We start from the raw sequence: 17,093 nt of genomic DNA, 5'->3' as shown, positions 1-17,093 counted from the left end.
CAAAGGCTGTCCTGCATCCTGCCCTCTGTGCTTGGGAGCAGTTTCCGTAAAACACCTGCACAAATACCTGTGCAATTTCATTGTTTCCTTCCCTCAAAATTCCCTTTGCAGCAATGGCTGCAGGGACTTGGCAGCAGGCATAGTTTGTCTTTCAGTCTTCAGTTCTCTTTGTTCTTAGGCATTGCCTCTTCCCTATCCTTTGGCTGTGGGCTGCCAGGAGGAGAATGTTTTGTCCCCTGCTGATGCTGCGCCACCGGCACAGGAAGCCACGGAGTTTGAACACAGCAAGGCGGGAACAGAGCTGGTCACTTGTCCATCTCTCAGCAGCCCGCCCCAGGCCTCGCCTCTCCATTGTGCTGTCCTCCGAGCAACAGCCACTGTACACAATGTAATGAGCATGCAGCAACTGCCTGGGAAGCATGCTGGATCCAGCCTGCACAGAGAGCAGCAGGGAGCATTCTGGGGGTTGGCCCAGCACTCAGGATGGCTGACCTACAAGCAGCATCACATGTCAGGAAAGTGCTCCCAGCCAAGCTGCGCTCCAGAGGTCTAGCACCCCTCATCCTTTCCCAAAGGCCTTAGCTGTCCACCCAAACCAGGTATCTAAGTTTCTGAATGGATGTGGCAGGAGTGGACACAGAACTTGCTACTGGGACTGTAGAGGTGGGCTGACATTTCCTATGGAGGCTACCAGCAAAACTCCCCTACTGCACCATTCCCAAATCATCTTCCCCCATCCCAGCCTCAGTGCATGCAGCTCCCCATCTACCTGCTTTTCACAGTGATGCCTCCGGAAGCCAGAGGAAAAGCTCACTTGTGCCAGGAATGCCTGTGATCCAGGGCTGGATTCTTGGCAGCAGGGCAGTGCTTGTGCTCACACATGATCCCCCACTCCTTTTGCACCAGGCATGCTCCTGCAGTCCTGCTGCAGGTGGGGTCCTCTCCTCCCAGGTCCCAGCCCCCATTCCACAAAGAAAAGACTTCAAGAACAATAGCTCCTTTTTTTCCTTTTTTCTTTTGTACACAAATATATACAGGGTATTATACACATCTCTACACAGACAGTGCCACTCAGAACACACAGCTCTGCACGGGCAGAGCCCCGACAGGCGCAGAGGCAGCCCCGGGCCATAGCGTACCTACAGAGACCAGAGCATCCCAGCCCACCTGCTGGACCAGAGGCAAGGACAGTAGGTGGGTGCAAGCACAGGGAAGCAGGATCAACGTCCCCCCTGCCCCAGCCTGAGAGTGGACCGCGAGTAATCAGCTCACATGCTCATTTCATTCCTAGCCAATAGCTGGAGGGGATGGGTGACTCTCACCATGCTCCTTCGCACCCACCTGTGCTCCAGCCCCAGTTGAGCCCTGGGAGCTGGGGTGGCCTGCCCTCCATATGCACTGAAGACCCACATCTCCTCCCCTCCATCCCCTTTCCTCTGGGCCTGGGATTCTTATAGAGGAGGCATACAGGAAAGTCAGCTACATCCTCCTTGTAACAGCCCCCACATGCTCTCTGTGTGTCTGGCTCCCTTCCTCTAGTGGGGAGCAAGGAGGGAAAAAAGCCATGGGATGTGACCGCCCTTCCCAGCAGCTGAGGTGGGCAGGGCTGACATTTCACTTGTTCAGGCCTATTAAAGTGCTTGGAGCTCCAGGGCCAGCATGGGTGACAGAAAAAGTAAATGACTGTCCACTTTCACCCAGCCCCATGAAGCCCTGGAGGGAACTGCCCCAGCGAGCTTGTGCAGCACCCACAGATGGCAGGCAAAGGGAGGGTGATAGTGTCTGCAATGAGCACCAAACAGGATGGTGGCAGGGTTGAGGGAAATAAATATAGCTAAATAGCAGGGGGATTTATTATTTTCCTTTACATTTTACACAAGGGGAAGGGGGAAGCAATTGAGGGCAACTGATCCTGACCACAAAAGCCCTCACAAAGAGCCCTTAAACAGGGTCAGTCCTCCCTGCAGGTGCCAGGGGCTCCAGTCCACCTCTCCCATCCATCCTGTTCTCTGCCTGCCTCTGGGACAAAGCTATCAACAGGGAGGGGGCAAGGGTGGAGGTAGGAGAGGAACAGCCCCCCTCTCTCAGGCTGGGCGATGGCAGGGGAGCCTACACCAGTCAGGGCAGGTGAAGAAAGTCAGCACAGCCCAATGAGGCTTTTGTGCTCCTGAAGATGGTGGTCTTGGTTGGAGAGGGCTCCCAAGGGCTGCTTTCCCAGGGCTCCCTCCCTCTTTGACCACCTCAGCTGGGGGAAGACCCTGCAGCAGCTCAGGGAAGGCAGCCTATGGGGCCCTATGACAACCAGGCAGTGCTGACCTCACAGCGTGTTGAGGGTCTGCAGTCTGAGACCCTTTCTCCCCTCTCCCTAGCACCCAGGAGACCCCCATCACAGCCCCTCCACCCCAAGCCTGACCCTGCTGTGCAGACACAGGGCAGCAAAGGGAGGCTGCAGTACCACATGGGGGTCAGGTTGATTTCTTTGAAAGAGGAGTAAAATGTGCAAAGAAAAATGCCATTTAACATGATGCTGCAATCCCCTGCCTGTGCACCTGGGGAAGGAGGGACAGGACCTGGGGGAGAGGCTGCCTGCGCCTCCTGCTGCCCATAAGAAATGCCCTCAGCACCCCTCATCCTGTGGGGGATGCCTAACTCATGCCAACCCTGCATCCCTTACCTGGGATGATGCCACCCTTGGCCATGAAGCCAGGCTATTACGGTCCCTGTGGTGAGGGAGAAGTCTATAACAACCTCATGCCTGGACCAGCTCCTGGCATGCCCCACCAAGTGGATACTGCAAGGGGTTGAGAAAGGGCACACGCAAGCACAGGGAGAAGGTGCAACAAAAGCCACCCCCTTCCCTAGGTGGGGTTTCCAATACACTGATTAAAGTTTTTTGTTTATCACTTTCCTGCAATAATAAATTATTAGTGTTTCTCACCAGGATGACAGGCGACAAAGTGGCCTGCTAAGAAGACCCCAAATGTTCCCCTTATGCCCCTTCGCACAAAGCACCCAGCCTTTCAGGTCCAGGGCAGCACTGTGGGGGTCTCATTCCCCTTCCTCTCAAGCCCCCAGGATTCTGGGGTCCGGGGACATGTTGAAGAAGGTAGCTAGTAAAGAGCATGCCTGCTGAGCAGTTGGGCTGGCACAGGGGTGGAGGGGCAGGGAGATAGAGAGCTCGCAGCAGGGCCCCTGCCCTCACTAAAGGCAGCGTCCCTGGGGGGCAGGCGGACAAGGGCAGTGGCCAGCACCCTCAGGTGCCTCTCCCCAGGTCTCCATGCCCACAGCCTGCCCTGCTCCTGGGCCTCCTTCCCCTCCCACCCTTCGAGGTCCCTACTGGTGGATCTCATTCTCTATCAGGCTGTCCTCACACGACTGGAAATCTGTGTCGTTCATGCCATCGGCGTTGATGAGCTCCTCATCCTGCGATCCCTGCTCCGATCCCTGCTCCTCTGACTCTGTTGCTTCACCTTCTGGCGAGGAGTCCTGCAGCACTTGGGCGATGTACTTCTGTCAGGGTCCGGCATGGGGCAGGAGAGGGGTGGGGAGAGAGCAGAAACACAGGTCAGTCTGGGGAGCTTCTCCTGGCAGCAGAGCACAACACACGAAGCACCATGCATGAGGCTGAGCTTGGTGATATGCTGGGGGGGTGAGGAAGGGTCCAGACTCCATGGCATGTACCAGGAGAGGGGGTTAAGAATGGGACTGGCTTGGCCCTGCAACACTGGATGTGCCAAACCCCAGCATTCTGGGACAGGGAGCCTGGGCTCGGCTCTTTGGAGCCCACATGGAAAACTGTACTGCCTTTTTTGCCAGTAGAAATGTTCTTCTGAGGCTCTGCCTGTCTCCTATAGGGATTCTCTTTTTGGTGATATGTCGCTGCCCTTAGATATATGGACACTAGGAAGAAGCCTGGATTACATGTGCCTAGCCCAGCCCTGCTCTCCCGAGGAAGCAGGAGGGTCTGCTTTACCCCATCTCTGCAGCTCTGTATAGACCCCAACTGCAAAAACCTCATGGAAGGAAGCAGCTGGAATGAGCCAGTGAGCCAAGGAAAAGTTCAGAAAACTCCTCTGGGATCTTGGAGAGTTGGACAGGGGAGAGGAGAGTCCCCAAAGCACTTCCACGGCCTTCAAGGCAATGCCCATGGAGACACCTTTGTGTTGGCACTAGGACCAGCCTGGTGGGTGATGGCCGTTGCTGGCGAGCAAGCGTGCAAAGATGCAGAATGAGAAGGGAGACTGACCCGGCTGGATTCACTGTCACAGCCGAGAGAGAGGCAGAAAGTAAACGCACAGCATCTGAGGAGCAGTGGGAAAGGGGTGTGTGTGGGGGGGTTACACTTCATCACCCAGAGCAGGTGAGGGGCACAATGCCCAACACTTGCCTCCCACCTTCACTGGGAGGATCCAGGTGCTGATTCAGAAAAATGAGAAGTGAGGAGTGAGGTACCTGGACAGGGAGTTACCTCCCCCTTTCCAAACCCAGGTAAGGAATGTGCCAGGGCATGGAGATGGGGACAGTGACTCACAGCTGACTTAGGAGCTGGCAGATTGGTAGCAGGTCTCCCGTTCTGCCTGTTGTCCATGGCATCCACCTCTGTGTGGTCAATCTGGAGAGGAAAGGAGAAACTGAGAGACTGCCAGGGCAACACGCTTGCTGTCCCACCTCAGGAGCAGCACACAGGCAGCAGGGACAGCCTTGTGACTGTGTCCTCTGTGATGCCAGTGTTGAAAGGCTCTGCTGAAGGGTAGGCTGGGACACCCTCAGAGCCCCTGCTGTTTTAAGGCTGAGCTGCCCTCCCAAGGAGGGTCCCACACCCAGCATTCTGCCTCACCTTGTAGTTGTGAGCGCTGAGGTATTTGAAGTGCCCAAAGCAGACGTGACACAGACAGATCACAATGGTGATCACGAGGACCACAAAGGTGAACATGGAAGTGGGGGCCAGGAAGCCTGGGACAAAGGAAAACCAAAGTGGTGGTGTCAGAGGGATTGTGACTGTGCTCCGTGGCTGGGGGCTGCCAGGACCAGAGCCTGGCCAGGGAAGTGGCTCTTTAGGAGGCCAAGGGCTGGCATCCCAGCCCAGTGCTCACCTATGCGCACGGTGGAGAAGAAAAGAAGCCAGAAGAGGCAGAGGATGGGGGCTGCCACTACCTGATTCACAGCCCCTGAATGGATCTTCTTGTCCAGCTTGGCAGGCAGGTAAGCATAGTACAGGTTGTATCGGTCCACCAGGTGCTTAAGCAGCATGTACATGAGCCCTAGGAGAAAGGGAAGGATGCCAGCAGAGTGGGGAATCAGCTTCTTTCCTAGATTGAGAGAGACTATCTCCCCCACATCAGCCTTCTTGCCTCCACTCTGTCTCTGACACAGGGAGGCAGAGTGGTATCATTTACCAAAAGGGACGATAATGGGGCAGGTGATGCTGTATGTCATGACCACAGTGAAGACGCACATCATCCAGGCGTAAGCAGCTCCAAACTGGAACTCATAGGCTTGGTGCTGCAAGAGGGAATGGAGACCCATCAGCAGGACCCTGGGAGCTGAGTGGGTGTGTTTAACACACCCAGTTCTACACACACCACTGGGCAAGCCCCATCAGGGTCCACTGCAGCAGTCCCATCCCTGGGTGCAGGCCACACCCCATCCCCTCAGCCCCGTACATACTCGTTTGACGTTCCTCCGCTCGGCCGCCGAGCGGGCCAGGCAGAGGCGTATCATGTACATGAGCAAACCAGGGATGCGCAGCAGATCCATGGCATTCCCGATGAAGGCAGAGGCGATGACATAGTTGACAAAGAAAGCCCCATTGTCCGGCAGGAACACACACCTGGGGAGGTGCAGCAAGAGCAGGCTACAAGAGGAGCTCCCTCCTTGCAGGGTAGCAGCTGGGAGCCCCAGTACCTTCGGGTGCCAACAAGAACCATTCCCCATTGTAAAGAAAGTCTTTCTGCTCAACTCCACTTACTCAAATCGCACGGCGGCTTCAGCGAGGAACTTTTTGTCAAACAACCAGCGGAAAAACACATCCAAGCTGTGGGATAGGAGGGCAAAAAGAAAAGAGGGACCATCAGAAGCAGCGATAGACAGACATGTAAATGGCAAGTGCGGAAGCTGCTCTAGAAGGACCGAAAGCTCTGACCATAAACTGTTTTGTTCCCTCTTGGGACGTGTCACCAGCAATTATGTAAATCAGACACTGGAAAACAAAACAAAGCAAAACAGTGTAGCACTCAAAAAGGGATGTAAAGCTTCCCACTTGCGTGGTTTTATCCCTTTTCCCTGATCCTATCAGTATTTTCCTCTCTCCTCTGTTTGGGCACAATAATCATGCAAGGAACAGGTGACTGACTCTACAGAAGAATGTGGTTAGGTACACAGTACCCTCCAACAAGAGATTAAAAAAAATCCCTTAGGAGAAACAAATCCCATTTTCCTAAATTCTGATTTTTTGATATAAAATCATCCCATCCTCTGGCACTGGTGGAATACAGAGTTCCAGAGGCAACAGCAGGGGGACTGACTCCTCAGAAGGGCGGGCAGTCTCTTTAAGGGTCAAAATGCAAATCTTCCAAGAGCATTTACCTGCCTAAGTTATAAGGTTAAATGCAACTTGAAACCAATGGGTTGTATTTTACTTAAGTTGTGGTTGTCGTGTGCTGGGTGCTTGAGTGAAATTCTTCTCCTTGGTTGTATGCTACTCCTGTAAACCTTTTGCCAAAATGCCTATTTTCTCGCTAAATTAAAAGAAGTTTCTCAGGAAATGCATGTAGCGTATTCCCTTTATGTGAATTCAAGGTGTTACATAACTAAAGGCTCTGCAAGAGTTCTGTTGAGCCTAATCTCTTGGAGTCTAAATGTAACTAAATCGCCAGGGAAGAGTGTGGCTTGACCTGGGGCTTTACACGCACAGTGTGTAAGGAACAAACTATCACAGTGAGAGCTCCCTGTCCCACATCCATTCCCCAGTTTTTTCTTCCTCCTGGTGTTCCCCTCCTTGGCCCCTGTTCAGTGCTGCAAGCCCACACCAATGGCTGGCAGGTGATGCAGTTTCCCACACAGCAATTCTATAAACTGTGCAGGAAATTTGGGGCTCACATCCAAACAGATGAGCAGTGCTGCACACCCACTATCCCACCCAGCCAAGCAGTGCAACCTACTCAAGTTCTGGCTCAAATAGAGAATTCACTAGCTTTGTGCAAAATTCAGAGTGCACACTGAGCACAGAGGTGGGGAGTGCTTCCTTCACCAGCAGACCCTGAGTGGACTTTTCACATGCATCCACCAGCCACGCCAACTTTTGCTGCACTATTTGTAACACCATGGCACACGTCACTGCATCTGCAGATTGAGTCAGTAAGGTCCTGGAGACCCAGACATGTATGGTCTGGCCTGTGGCCCCCAACCAGAACCAAACACATTTTCCCAAGGGGATGGTGGCCAGGGCACCAGTGCAGTGAGGAAAGAATGTAATGCATATACAGGAGGACAAGCAAAGGTGCATCTTAACCCTCCCCATGCTCCAAGTCTCTGCATTTGCCTTCCCAGCACCCCTACCTGCTCAGGCCCAGCGACGGCAACAGCAAGACCATGAAGATGAGGAAGGTGTAACACTTGTGCATGGTTGTCCTATTCTCTCCAGACCTGAGGGTAGAGAGGAAGCCATTAGCCTTTCACTGTCACCCCACCAGCCCCATGAGCTGTGCTCCTATGGGATTTTCATCAGTACTTCCCAATCTCTAATCTGATTCCCATCCTGTCCACTACTGGTACATGAGTATGCCCCCTTTCCCTACAGTATGTTTGAAATCTGTTACCAAGTCCCAGTTCCTTCCCCCTTGTCTCACAGGCTGTGCAATCATCTCCCTTGACCTGCAATCCTCAGAGCTGGTGACAACCTCCCCATCAGTGTCTGCAACAGAGGTCAGAAAACAAAGCTTACATTGCATGTCCTGTGGGGAATATGCCTCACAAGCAGCTCATTTCTAGTGATCTGCACTTTGAATACCTTCCTTGTAGCCAGAAGCTGGAGCAGTTGAAACAATTTTCCCTTGGAAAAGCTATGACTTACACATGGGTACAGGCACGCCACCCCTGCCTGCTCACCTGAGCCAAGACTTCCTTCTCTACTAGCATTTCTCACAGTGACCAGCCCCAACTCTTCCCAGCTTTTTCTTCTTGCAGACCTATGTAAAGCTCTGCTCAGACAACCATGCTGCACAACAGCAGCTAAAGACTGGCAGAATAGCTCTCCACAGCAGTCCCCAGGTGTGGAAGACAGAATCACAGAAGAGAAGTTCAAGCAGAAGGATGCACTAACGAGCTTTACATCAGTGAGAAGTGTCTAGCAGCCAGGTAGCTTGCTGGTATGACTAAAAACAGGTGCTGGCTGCCCTTACCTGGTCCAGTGTGCTTCAAAGAAGGCAGAGTAGTATACAATGGTGGGCAGAAGAGCAGAGAAACACCACAGCAGCAGGGTGGGGAAGAACTGGGTGATGATTGGATTCTGCAACAAGGCAGAGAAGAAATCAGTGTTACATGGTGCTGCAGCTCTTGTTCCAGCCACAGGTACAGCTGCCTTTGCTGATGCCAAGTCCCCAGCACTGCAGCTGCCACTGCACCCTGGGCAGGCTCAGCACCTCCCTCATGGTCAGGCCGACAGCATACGGGGAATGCTGACAATTTCTCTGCCTATCAGCCCTGCAGGGGATGTTGTGCCTTGAGGTGGTTCCTATGCTACCCATCCTGTACACATTTCCAAAGTCCTTACATTGAGGTACTCTACGGGCTTGGTGACATTGAATTTGTCCATAGTGGTGATGATGATAGCAGGGGTGGTGAGGAAGAAGAGTAGGATGAAGAGGATCACATTAATCACGAAGCAGCGGATCCACCACACGAAGCCCTGGACAGAGAGGTGTTCCCTGGGAAGGGGAAGGAGGGCATCAGGATGGTTGCACAGGGTGGAATACCATTCCACAGCCCAGCCTGTCTGAAAAGCACTTGGGGTGCCAGCCCAAGGCTTTCCTCCTCCCGGTCAGCCCTACAGAGTTGCTCACCAGTAGATGTTCTGTGGGTCAGGGGCATAGCTGACAGTCCAGTTGGAGACATGGAGGGACTCACTGCAGGAGGAGGCCCTGGGCTCCCCACGGCACGCACAGCCCTGGCACTTACAAGCATTGAAATCTTTGAGGATTCTGAAGAAGAGAAATAAGGACATGCTGATGCAAATGGCTGGCAGGCACAGGCTGAGGGGGTGCCTTAGTGCTGGCATTCTTCTGATTTAAGGCAACGGTTGGGAAAGGTCACCTTCTTGGTGAGGGCAGCACCCTTTGCACTCACATGGCTGTGATAGTCTCGTTGTGGAAGGTGACAAAGGCCATCCCCAGAGGCTTTTCATTCACCTTCTCCTTCTCCCGCTTGTAATCATCTTTGAGCTTCTCCTCCAGTTTGGTATAGTACTCGATGGCCTCCACCTGAGCAGGAGGACAGAGGTCAGAGGGGAGATGATCTGGGCAACCAAAGCCACCATGTGCTCTACCTGCCCAATACCTCCAGCTTTCCCCTACCTCCTCACAGCCCCTAATGACACAGCAGCACAGGTGGCCGCAGGGCTTGGGGTTGATCATGCTTGTGTGGCTGGTCTTGCTCTTCAGGTTGGTGAAGTAGATTCGCCCACGCTCAGCTTTCTTCCTGAAACAGGAGAGCAGAAGGGAGGGAAGGCTCAGAAAAGCTCTGTGGCACCAGACTTGTGAGGAAGCCAGCAACACTAGCCCACTCTGCCTTCTTTCCCAAACTAGAAGTTACCTCTCTGCATCAAGGAACATCAGCCGGGCCACATCGTAGCAGGGACGGGCCTCCAGGACAGTGCAGTTGGCATAGGCCTCCCTGTGGATGAGAAGCACCAGTTCATCACACCTGGCTCCAAAGGCCATACTCTCAAGCAAATCAAGGACTTCTCTCCTGCCCCAAGAAGAGTGTCCTGGGCTGAGTGTCATGACACATACCAAGAGTTTGCAGGGGAACCTGCAGGCTCTCTACCTTATAGCAGAAGCAACACATGGGGCAAACGCCATATCCTCTGGCCTTTGGCACAAGGAGCCTCTCTGGACTTTTGCTCTGTAGCAGCAAGGAGCCTCTCTGACCCTACACTCCTTCTCTGCTTTCACAGGCTTGGGGTTAGAAAGAGGCAGAATGGTTTACAAAGGTTAAAGGCACTTCTCTTCTACCCATGGTGCTTCTAAACATGGCCCTGAGAGTTCATTGAGATTCTGACAGAAGAGGAACTTAATTTTTTTGTTAAAATTATATACCTTCTACAGGGACTGTGATCAGGGCAGCAGCACAACATCCCATAGGAACTGCTTGAGTGCCTCCTGCCTGTATCTCATCTCTGAACCTGGCCACATCTCAGGACATGCCCTGTCCACTGCTTACCATGCTGACCCCCTATGGCTCTGCAAGAGATAGCTGGGCATATCCCAAGGTACAAAACCAAGGATACCGCACATTCAGATAAAAATTTAGCAGAAAAATAACAGCAAGAGGCCCAAAATAAAGGTATTCACCAATTTTGGCTAGAGTTCTCTATTATTGCTATTCGAGGTAAAACTAGCACTACCCTACTCCCTGTTATGGAGCAGTCTTTGGGGACACAGTGAAACTCACTCAAAATGCTTCTTGATCTTCTCTGGCTCAGCGTATTTTGAGATCCCATTGATGAAGAGAGTTCGCTTAACCTGAAAGTAAGAAAAGAAGGGAAGGAAAGAAAAGAAAAAAAAAAAAGAAAGAAAGGAGGCAGGTAGGTGTGGATGGTGTAAAAGACCAGACTGCAGCAAACCCCCTCCCAAGACCTCAGTCAGTGATGAAAAAGGGCAGCCCCATCACTTCTGGCAACCAGGACTCCCCCTCTCCTATGCTTCCACTAGCTGTAGTCATCCTGCATCCTGGTGTACTGCAGATTGAGAGGCTAGGGACTTATACTGCAGCTGCCTGAACAGAAACAGGGCTACCCTTTAGAAATGAAGAAGGCAAAAGCCACTGCAGCACTCTTGAGGAAGAATGGGGTCCTTCCACATATTTACCCAGTGCAGGCCTCTCCTGTTTCCCCACAGGCAGTCAGAGCTGCTTCTCTGGAGGCAATTTGCCTTTGGCCAGGCAGAATAAAAGAACAGCCAAAACATGACAGTCCCAAATTACTGTGGGAAGTGAGGTGCTCAGCACTCTCTCCAAGGCTACCTGACTTGACCAGAGGGCATAGGAAAATGTGCCTGAGAGAGTGGCCAGATCCTGCTCACCAAGTCATCCTCTTTGTAGCGCATCTTGGAGGTGTGCCGGCGCATGCTGAGCACTGTCAGCAGCAGGTACAGGAAGGCAAAGATGGTGTGCAACCACAGCAGGTGATTCCTGTTACAAGGGAGACCACAAAGGTAAATGCAGGGTTGCCACTACAAGTCTGTGTGTGGCTGGTCAGGCCCTGAAGGCACTGGCGCCACAAGCACACACATGCCTTACAACCATAATCCAGGAGCTCAGCTTAGAAAGTGGAGCAGGGACAGTAGCCTCACAGCAAGGGCAGAAATGCAGCCTTCAAGGAGGTGAGGCTCTGCAGCACGTGAACCTTTACAAAACACCCCTTGACAGCCCCAGTTATCCATCCTACCCCTGCCTATACATACCTAGAATTCAGGTTAGCAATTGTTGTCCTCCCAAAGCTGTAGGCGTTGTTTTCTAGGGAGAAAGAGCCAGACACGAGCACGTTCAGTTATACGGAATGGAACAGAGCACCGTGGTGAGCTACAGCAGGAATCTCACCTGCAGAACACCTCAAAACCAAAGCTGCCCGGGATTACCCTGTGGCTGCTCTACACTCAAAGTGAGGCAGCAGTCATGGTTTGTCTGTGTTAGTCCTATCCTGCCCTCCACTGCTACCCAGAAGTCTGGAACGTGGTGTTGAAAGCAGCTCCCCCAGCCAAGCTAAAGGCTCTTTGCTCTCACCTAGCAGGTCCCCTGAGAAGTTGACAGGTAACACGATGCCCACAGAAAGCACACCCACGACCACCAGCAGCCCGATGATGTGCCTCTGGAAGGACAGATAGTGCACTGCATCAACCCCGCATTTGTCCCGGATCTCGTCATCCCTGCCAGGGAGAGAAAGGCTGTCAAGCAATTTTCTACATTCCCTCAAGTGCTGGGGAAAAAGACTGCTCCCCTCCTGATTTAAGCCCACACAGCACCCCTGGTTCTGCCTTATAGAGCTGTAACTAGGCTCCAGGGTAGGGAGCCCAGCACTCAGCCTTGAACCAGCCTGGGCAGAAACCTGCCTGTGCAATGCTTACTCAGTCCCACACCCCATGGTCCTGCCCTCTGTTCCCCAGGACAGGTAGCTGGACACACAAAAATCCCACCTGAGGTGGGCCTTGTCTTCTCTGCTAAGATATAGGATGGCTGATGCTATCCCACAGCACTCTGAAGCCAGGAAGTGCTTAGGAGACTACTTCTGAGCATCATCATGCTGAGGGCATCTCCCTGCATTCTCCTGTCCCCTCCTCATACCCGTTCCCCAGAGAGCAGTGCCCCTAGCAGGAGTCCCAGGGAGAGGAGAATCTCTGCAGAGCAGTGAACAGTGTTTCTGAGATGGGACTGAGGTGGAGGAGCCCTGGGCTGGATGCTCTTCTGTCATTCACTGTGTGACCTTATTTTGCCTTTAAGACTCCTCATCTAGTCCCATCTTTGCTTGTCCTCTTCAGAGAGGGGGCTGCAGGAAGGGCAGTGACTTCACTCAGCTATACTGCACTGGATGACCCAACAATCCCACAATGCCCCTCCTTCCCCATGTGGGTCCCTCAGGCAGGTCCTGGGGCACTTACTTTATCCTGAAGATGGCTGTTAGCCAGGAGCAGAAACCCTGTGCAAAAAGAAGACAGGACAGTCTCACATCACTCTGTGTTCCCTTATCCCAGGTCCCTCCTTCAAAGGCTCTGGTGACTAGGCTGGTGTCCTTGCACCTTCACTGACTTGGCTCAAGGGGACAGACCATGAGCACACATATGTGCAGAGCCACAAATGGGCCAAGGTGAAGGAGGTGACAGTGCTACTCCATGGAGCACAGTACAGGTTGGACTATGCTGTGTGGCTGTCCCCTACCAACTGGCAGTTCAACCTCCCAGGCAACCCATACACTCCTGGCTAACATGGGAGCGCTTCACTGCCTAGGGACACCCAGAAAATTTACCATACAAGTATTTTAGCCATCATCCTGGACAAGAGAAGCTCTGCAGGGACTGGGAAGGCAGGCTGGGCCAAGGCAGTGCTCCTCAAAGGACACCTAGGGGAGCTTCACCCCCCATCCATCACACCCCTGTTATCCTACTGAACTGTGCCTCCCCTTTAGTAAGGAAAGTTGCAGCAGAGGTAGACTGCAGTGTGAGGAGAAGCTGGCAAGTAAGTATTGTTTGTAATGCTGAGATTATAGGCTGGACAGGTGTCTGTTAAGTCACAGGGATCTATTTATTTAAGCAAACATCTAGAAGCTGCATAGTTATGTAGCCTTGAGCTGCACACCATACTCACACACTACAAGGTGTGGGACTTAAGGCCTAGGAATGGGCAAAAAGTGTTTCTTCTGAAGAGCCCTTTGTTCAGCCAAGCTGTGGGCCCCTGGCCACTCAAAGGTAAAGCGTCTGACTCTTGCTGCTACTCACGTTGTCCCTCTGGTCGAATTCCACAGAGCTGGAGACGGAGGTGAGGCGCTCGTAGCGGTCATGGTTGTCAGAATGCAGGGCGGAGGCTACACTAAAATGACAAGTGGGAGGCGAGGGAGAAAGTTAGAAGACGTGAGGAGGCAGCCTGGCCAGGAACCAAGAGCACCCAGAAGACGAGAGGTTAATTCAGATCAGTTTGCACCAGGTGAGATGAAGAGAGACAAGATCAGAGAGCAGAGGTATCAGTAAACAGAGATCCCTCCTCAGATGGCATGAGGAGACTGACAAACCCCGTGGGCTTGGCCATGGATCTATTTTTTCAGCACCTTCTGAGAGGCACCCATGTTATGTGGCAGCCCCTGCAAGGAGAAGCTGGCAGAGGGTGCCACAGAGGAGAGATGAGGTCTGTTTAGCACAGGGTTTAGACAAAGGAGAGGAAGGGAGAACCAGAGGGTGCCGCAGCCCCTCTGGCTCTGGCATGGCCAGAGAAGCACTGGCAGTGGCTCCTGTCCTGGAGGGCCTCACTTGCCTTCAGGAAGTGGAAGGGTGGGAGTCTGGTGGGCTGCATCCTGCTACACCAGTCCTCCTCACCCTTAGTGCAGGAGGAAGAATGCAGCTGCCTGGAGCCAGGCTCAGCACAACCTGCTCCACAGCTTCAGCTGAGCCTCCTGCCTGGAAATCCTTTGAGTAGGAGTGGGGCAGACAGCAAGAAGTAAATGCCTGCATGCTACAGGACAGGAAGGCAAAAGGGGTGAATATCCCAGACCACTTTACTGTGGGCACAGGCAGAAACCTAGATGAAGAACCTGCAGCAGAAGCATCCAAGGCTGACAATAGCCCCTGCTACAAATGGAGGCAGAGGGAAGCTGGCAAAGGAGGCAAGAAAATGGTCCAGAGACCTAAATTAAATAGCACTCCCAAAATGACAACAGCAGGCTGGGACCTCAGAGGTGCCTCAGAGGTGCCAGAAGAGGCTAGAAACAAAGCAAAAAAATCAAATGAAAACATGGTCTCCCTGTAATCAGTACAAGCTCAAGGAGGATCAGATGGACAAGAACACCAAGAAGCAGCTGCTGAGAGACAATTGCTAGATATGAGGTAGAAGATACTAAGGGAAAGAGAACAAGTAGAGACCCTTGTGAATCTGCTGAAGGAAAGAGGATGGGACACGTGGCCTCCCTCAGAGCAGAGCAGCACCTGCTGAGTCCCTAGATGGAAGTAAAAGAGAGGGGAAAGGAGATTAGCTGAAGGTCAGGGGACTACAGCAGTGCAGATCAGACAGAGGTGTGCAACCTTGCGACTGCGGAGCCCAACACCCTGCTCTGCTGGAGGGACAGAGTGAGCTTCAACCCAGCTCTCAGACCTTCAGCCTTTTAAAATCAAAGGCCTTGTAGCTGGGCACACGGAGTGAAGGTGAATTGCTGCTGTGCACAGCCCTGAGGAGAGCTCAGCAAGATGACACTCTGTGCTTTTGGCTTCTCTGTACGGAAAAGGCAGAGGGCAGAGCAGAAGCAGCACTGGGGGGAACAACTGAGAGGAGTGCAATGTTATGAAATGACCAGGATAACTCAGCTCCGTGCAGGGGGATGCTGAGACAATAATCATGATGACCTGCAGTGCTGAGAAGACAGAGGACGCCAAACCTTCCCAAGGATGGAACGCTGAAGAGGGAGCTCCTGCATCTGGATGAAGACTTTTTAACGTGAGTGGGTGGAAACAAGACTGCCCTAAACCACAAGATTAAGGTGGGACCCTGCATGACGTCCTGAGTTTGGTACAGACCCTGCCCAGGGAAGGAGAAGTACAGGGTCTGAGGTATGAACAGCCTCAGACCAAGGGAATCACAGGCTCTGAGCGGGGAGGCCAGGCATGCCATGGAAAGCGCTTGCTGCAGTGTGAGGCTGAAGGTGACTGCGTGGGTGGCAAGCCCTTCAGGGCTCTGTGATCACTTCCCTCACACACAGAGGTGCGGGTAGTTTGCTACAACCTCCCAGTGCAGACTGAGTCACCACTTAAGACTGTCGATGGCTACTGCAAGCTCTGGCAAGTGGCAGGACAAGGGTACTTGCTGGTTCTCATGAAAAGGGAACATCAGAGGAAGATGCCCTTCCCCACAAATGATGTACATTCAAGGCCTAGGAGCATCAGGTGACATACATGTGTTCCTAACCACCTGTCACTGCACCCCCGTGGAGAACAGCTGGGATGGGAAGGTGCCATCAGCCTTGGAGGAGCACAGCCAGAATGAGGCTTCCTCACTGAGCTCCACAGGTTTTTGAAAGCTTCTGGCTACCAACACTATACCAACTCAAGCAATAGGTTTGGGGGTGGTATGTATGGTGTGTCAGCAGATTGTTCCAGCAAACTCAGATGAAGAAGAGGAGCAGGAAGAAGTAGTCCCCTGGAAAGAGACAAGCACTCATGATGATAACTGAAGTGGGCCCCCGAAAAGCCTCAATGCATGATGGCTCTGCCATCTCCCCTCACAATGTGTTAGCAGTAAAAAGTTGCCAGACACACCTGATGCAGGGCCAACCACTAAGTTAAGCACTCAAGCATGAGCAAGATGTCCCCTCTGTGCCATGTACTACAGCTACCATCAGTTCTGTTTTCACAATTTCAATTGCTCTGCTATCGAGGGCAAGGAACACCTACAAAAATAAGAGCATTCTTGTATCCTCTTAAGGCAGTAGCAGGTCCCTGCATTGCAAGTGAGAAGTGAGGCTGCAGCTTGCTGCCCTGGCCTCAGACACAAATCAGCGTGGCTGGAGCAACCACTGCAGGCTCTGCACTGCCAGCTGGTCACCTCCTCTGCAGCATGTACCATCCAGCCAGTCAGCAAGGCATGGACAATGCTCTTTTCTCAGGCATAAAAGCAGCAATGAAGAGATAAAAGCAGGGAGGGACAGTCCGTGGCAGGGCTTAATGGGCAATGACGGGCCAAGGTGCTGAAGGATGCTCTCAGGAAGTTTATTCTGCAGGGGAAGAGAGAAAATCAAAGGTGCTGCCTTGCTGGGCATAGGGATAGGTGGCAAGGGACAAGGGCCAACAATTACCCTGGTCCCAGGAGCCTCATGGGTTAAAAAGACAGAGAAGTCTTGCCAGATCCTCTCTGTGTACCCAGCTACCCTTGCAGCTGGCATGGGAACAGCCCTTGTGGCAGCCTGGCACAAGAGGGACCAGGCAAAGGAGCCTCCCCTGCACCTGGGTGACCTGAGCATGCTGTGGGCTCAGGCAATCAGGTTTGTTTTCTTCCATCATAAGGCAGGACAGTTGGACACAGGCAGATAGAGCAGGGTGTGCAATATGGCACTCTCTACCCAGGCCAGGACTAGGAGCTCATTGGTACTGCTGCCATCAGGGAGCATTTAAGGGCTACTAGGGGAAAAC

General features: G+C 52.8%; 1 protein-coding gene across 2 annotated transcripts in view; it reads right to left on the bottom strand.

The window, feature by feature from the left end:
* Positions 1 to 996: 996 nt before the first annotated feature.
* The window catches only part of TMEM63B (transmembrane protein 63B), a 47,924-nt gene continuing 31,827 nt past the window's right edge, over positions 997 to 17,093 (bottom strand). For both annotated transcript variants that reach the window (XM_027681926.1, XM_027681927.1), the window contains 20 exons: positions 13,704 to 13,794; positions 12,870 to 12,907; positions 11,998 to 12,140; positions 11,679 to 11,730; positions 11,298 to 11,406; positions 10,669 to 10,739; positions 9,808 to 9,888; positions 9,570 to 9,693; positions 9,343 to 9,476; positions 9,060 to 9,197; positions 8,771 to 8,924; positions 8,400 to 8,506; positions 7,558 to 7,644; positions 5,969 to 6,034; positions 5,668 to 5,830; positions 5,397 to 5,502; positions 5,094 to 5,261; positions 4,838 to 4,953; positions 4,532 to 4,612; positions 997 to 3,510 (listed from right to left, as the gene is read on the bottom strand). In XM_027681926.1, the coding sequence (XP_027537727.1) occupies positions 3,334 to 3,510; positions 4,532 to 4,612; positions 4,838 to 4,953; positions 5,094 to 5,261; positions 5,397 to 5,502; positions 5,668 to 5,830; positions 5,969 to 6,034; positions 7,558 to 7,644; positions 8,400 to 8,506; positions 8,771 to 8,924; positions 9,060 to 9,197; positions 9,343 to 9,476; positions 9,570 to 9,693; positions 9,808 to 9,888; positions 10,669 to 10,739; positions 11,298 to 11,406; positions 11,679 to 11,730; positions 11,998 to 12,140; positions 12,870 to 12,907; positions 13,704 to 13,794 (2,206 nt within the window). In that variant the 3' untranslated portion in view covers positions 997 to 3,333. The remainder of the gene's footprint in view (positions 3,511 to 4,531; positions 4,613 to 4,837; positions 4,954 to 5,093; positions 5,262 to 5,396; positions 5,503 to 5,667; positions 5,831 to 5,968; positions 6,035 to 7,557; positions 7,645 to 8,399; positions 8,507 to 8,770; positions 8,925 to 9,059; positions 9,198 to 9,342; positions 9,477 to 9,569; positions 9,694 to 9,807; positions 9,889 to 10,668; positions 10,740 to 11,297; positions 11,407 to 11,678; positions 11,731 to 11,997; positions 12,141 to 12,869; positions 12,908 to 13,703; positions 13,795 to 17,093) is intronic.

Source organism: Neopelma chrysocephalum, unplaced genomic scaffold, assembly GCF_003984885.1.
Source record: "Neopelma chrysocephalum unplaced genomic scaffold, ASM398488v2 Primary Assembly neopelma1_61b, whole genome shotgun sequence".
Taxonomy (NCBI): Eukaryota; Metazoa; Chordata; class Aves; order Passeriformes; family Pipridae; genus Neopelma; species Neopelma chrysocephalum.
The sequence above is the reverse complement of the archived record's forward strand: the minus strand, read 5'-3'. Positions and strand labels throughout refer to the sequence as shown.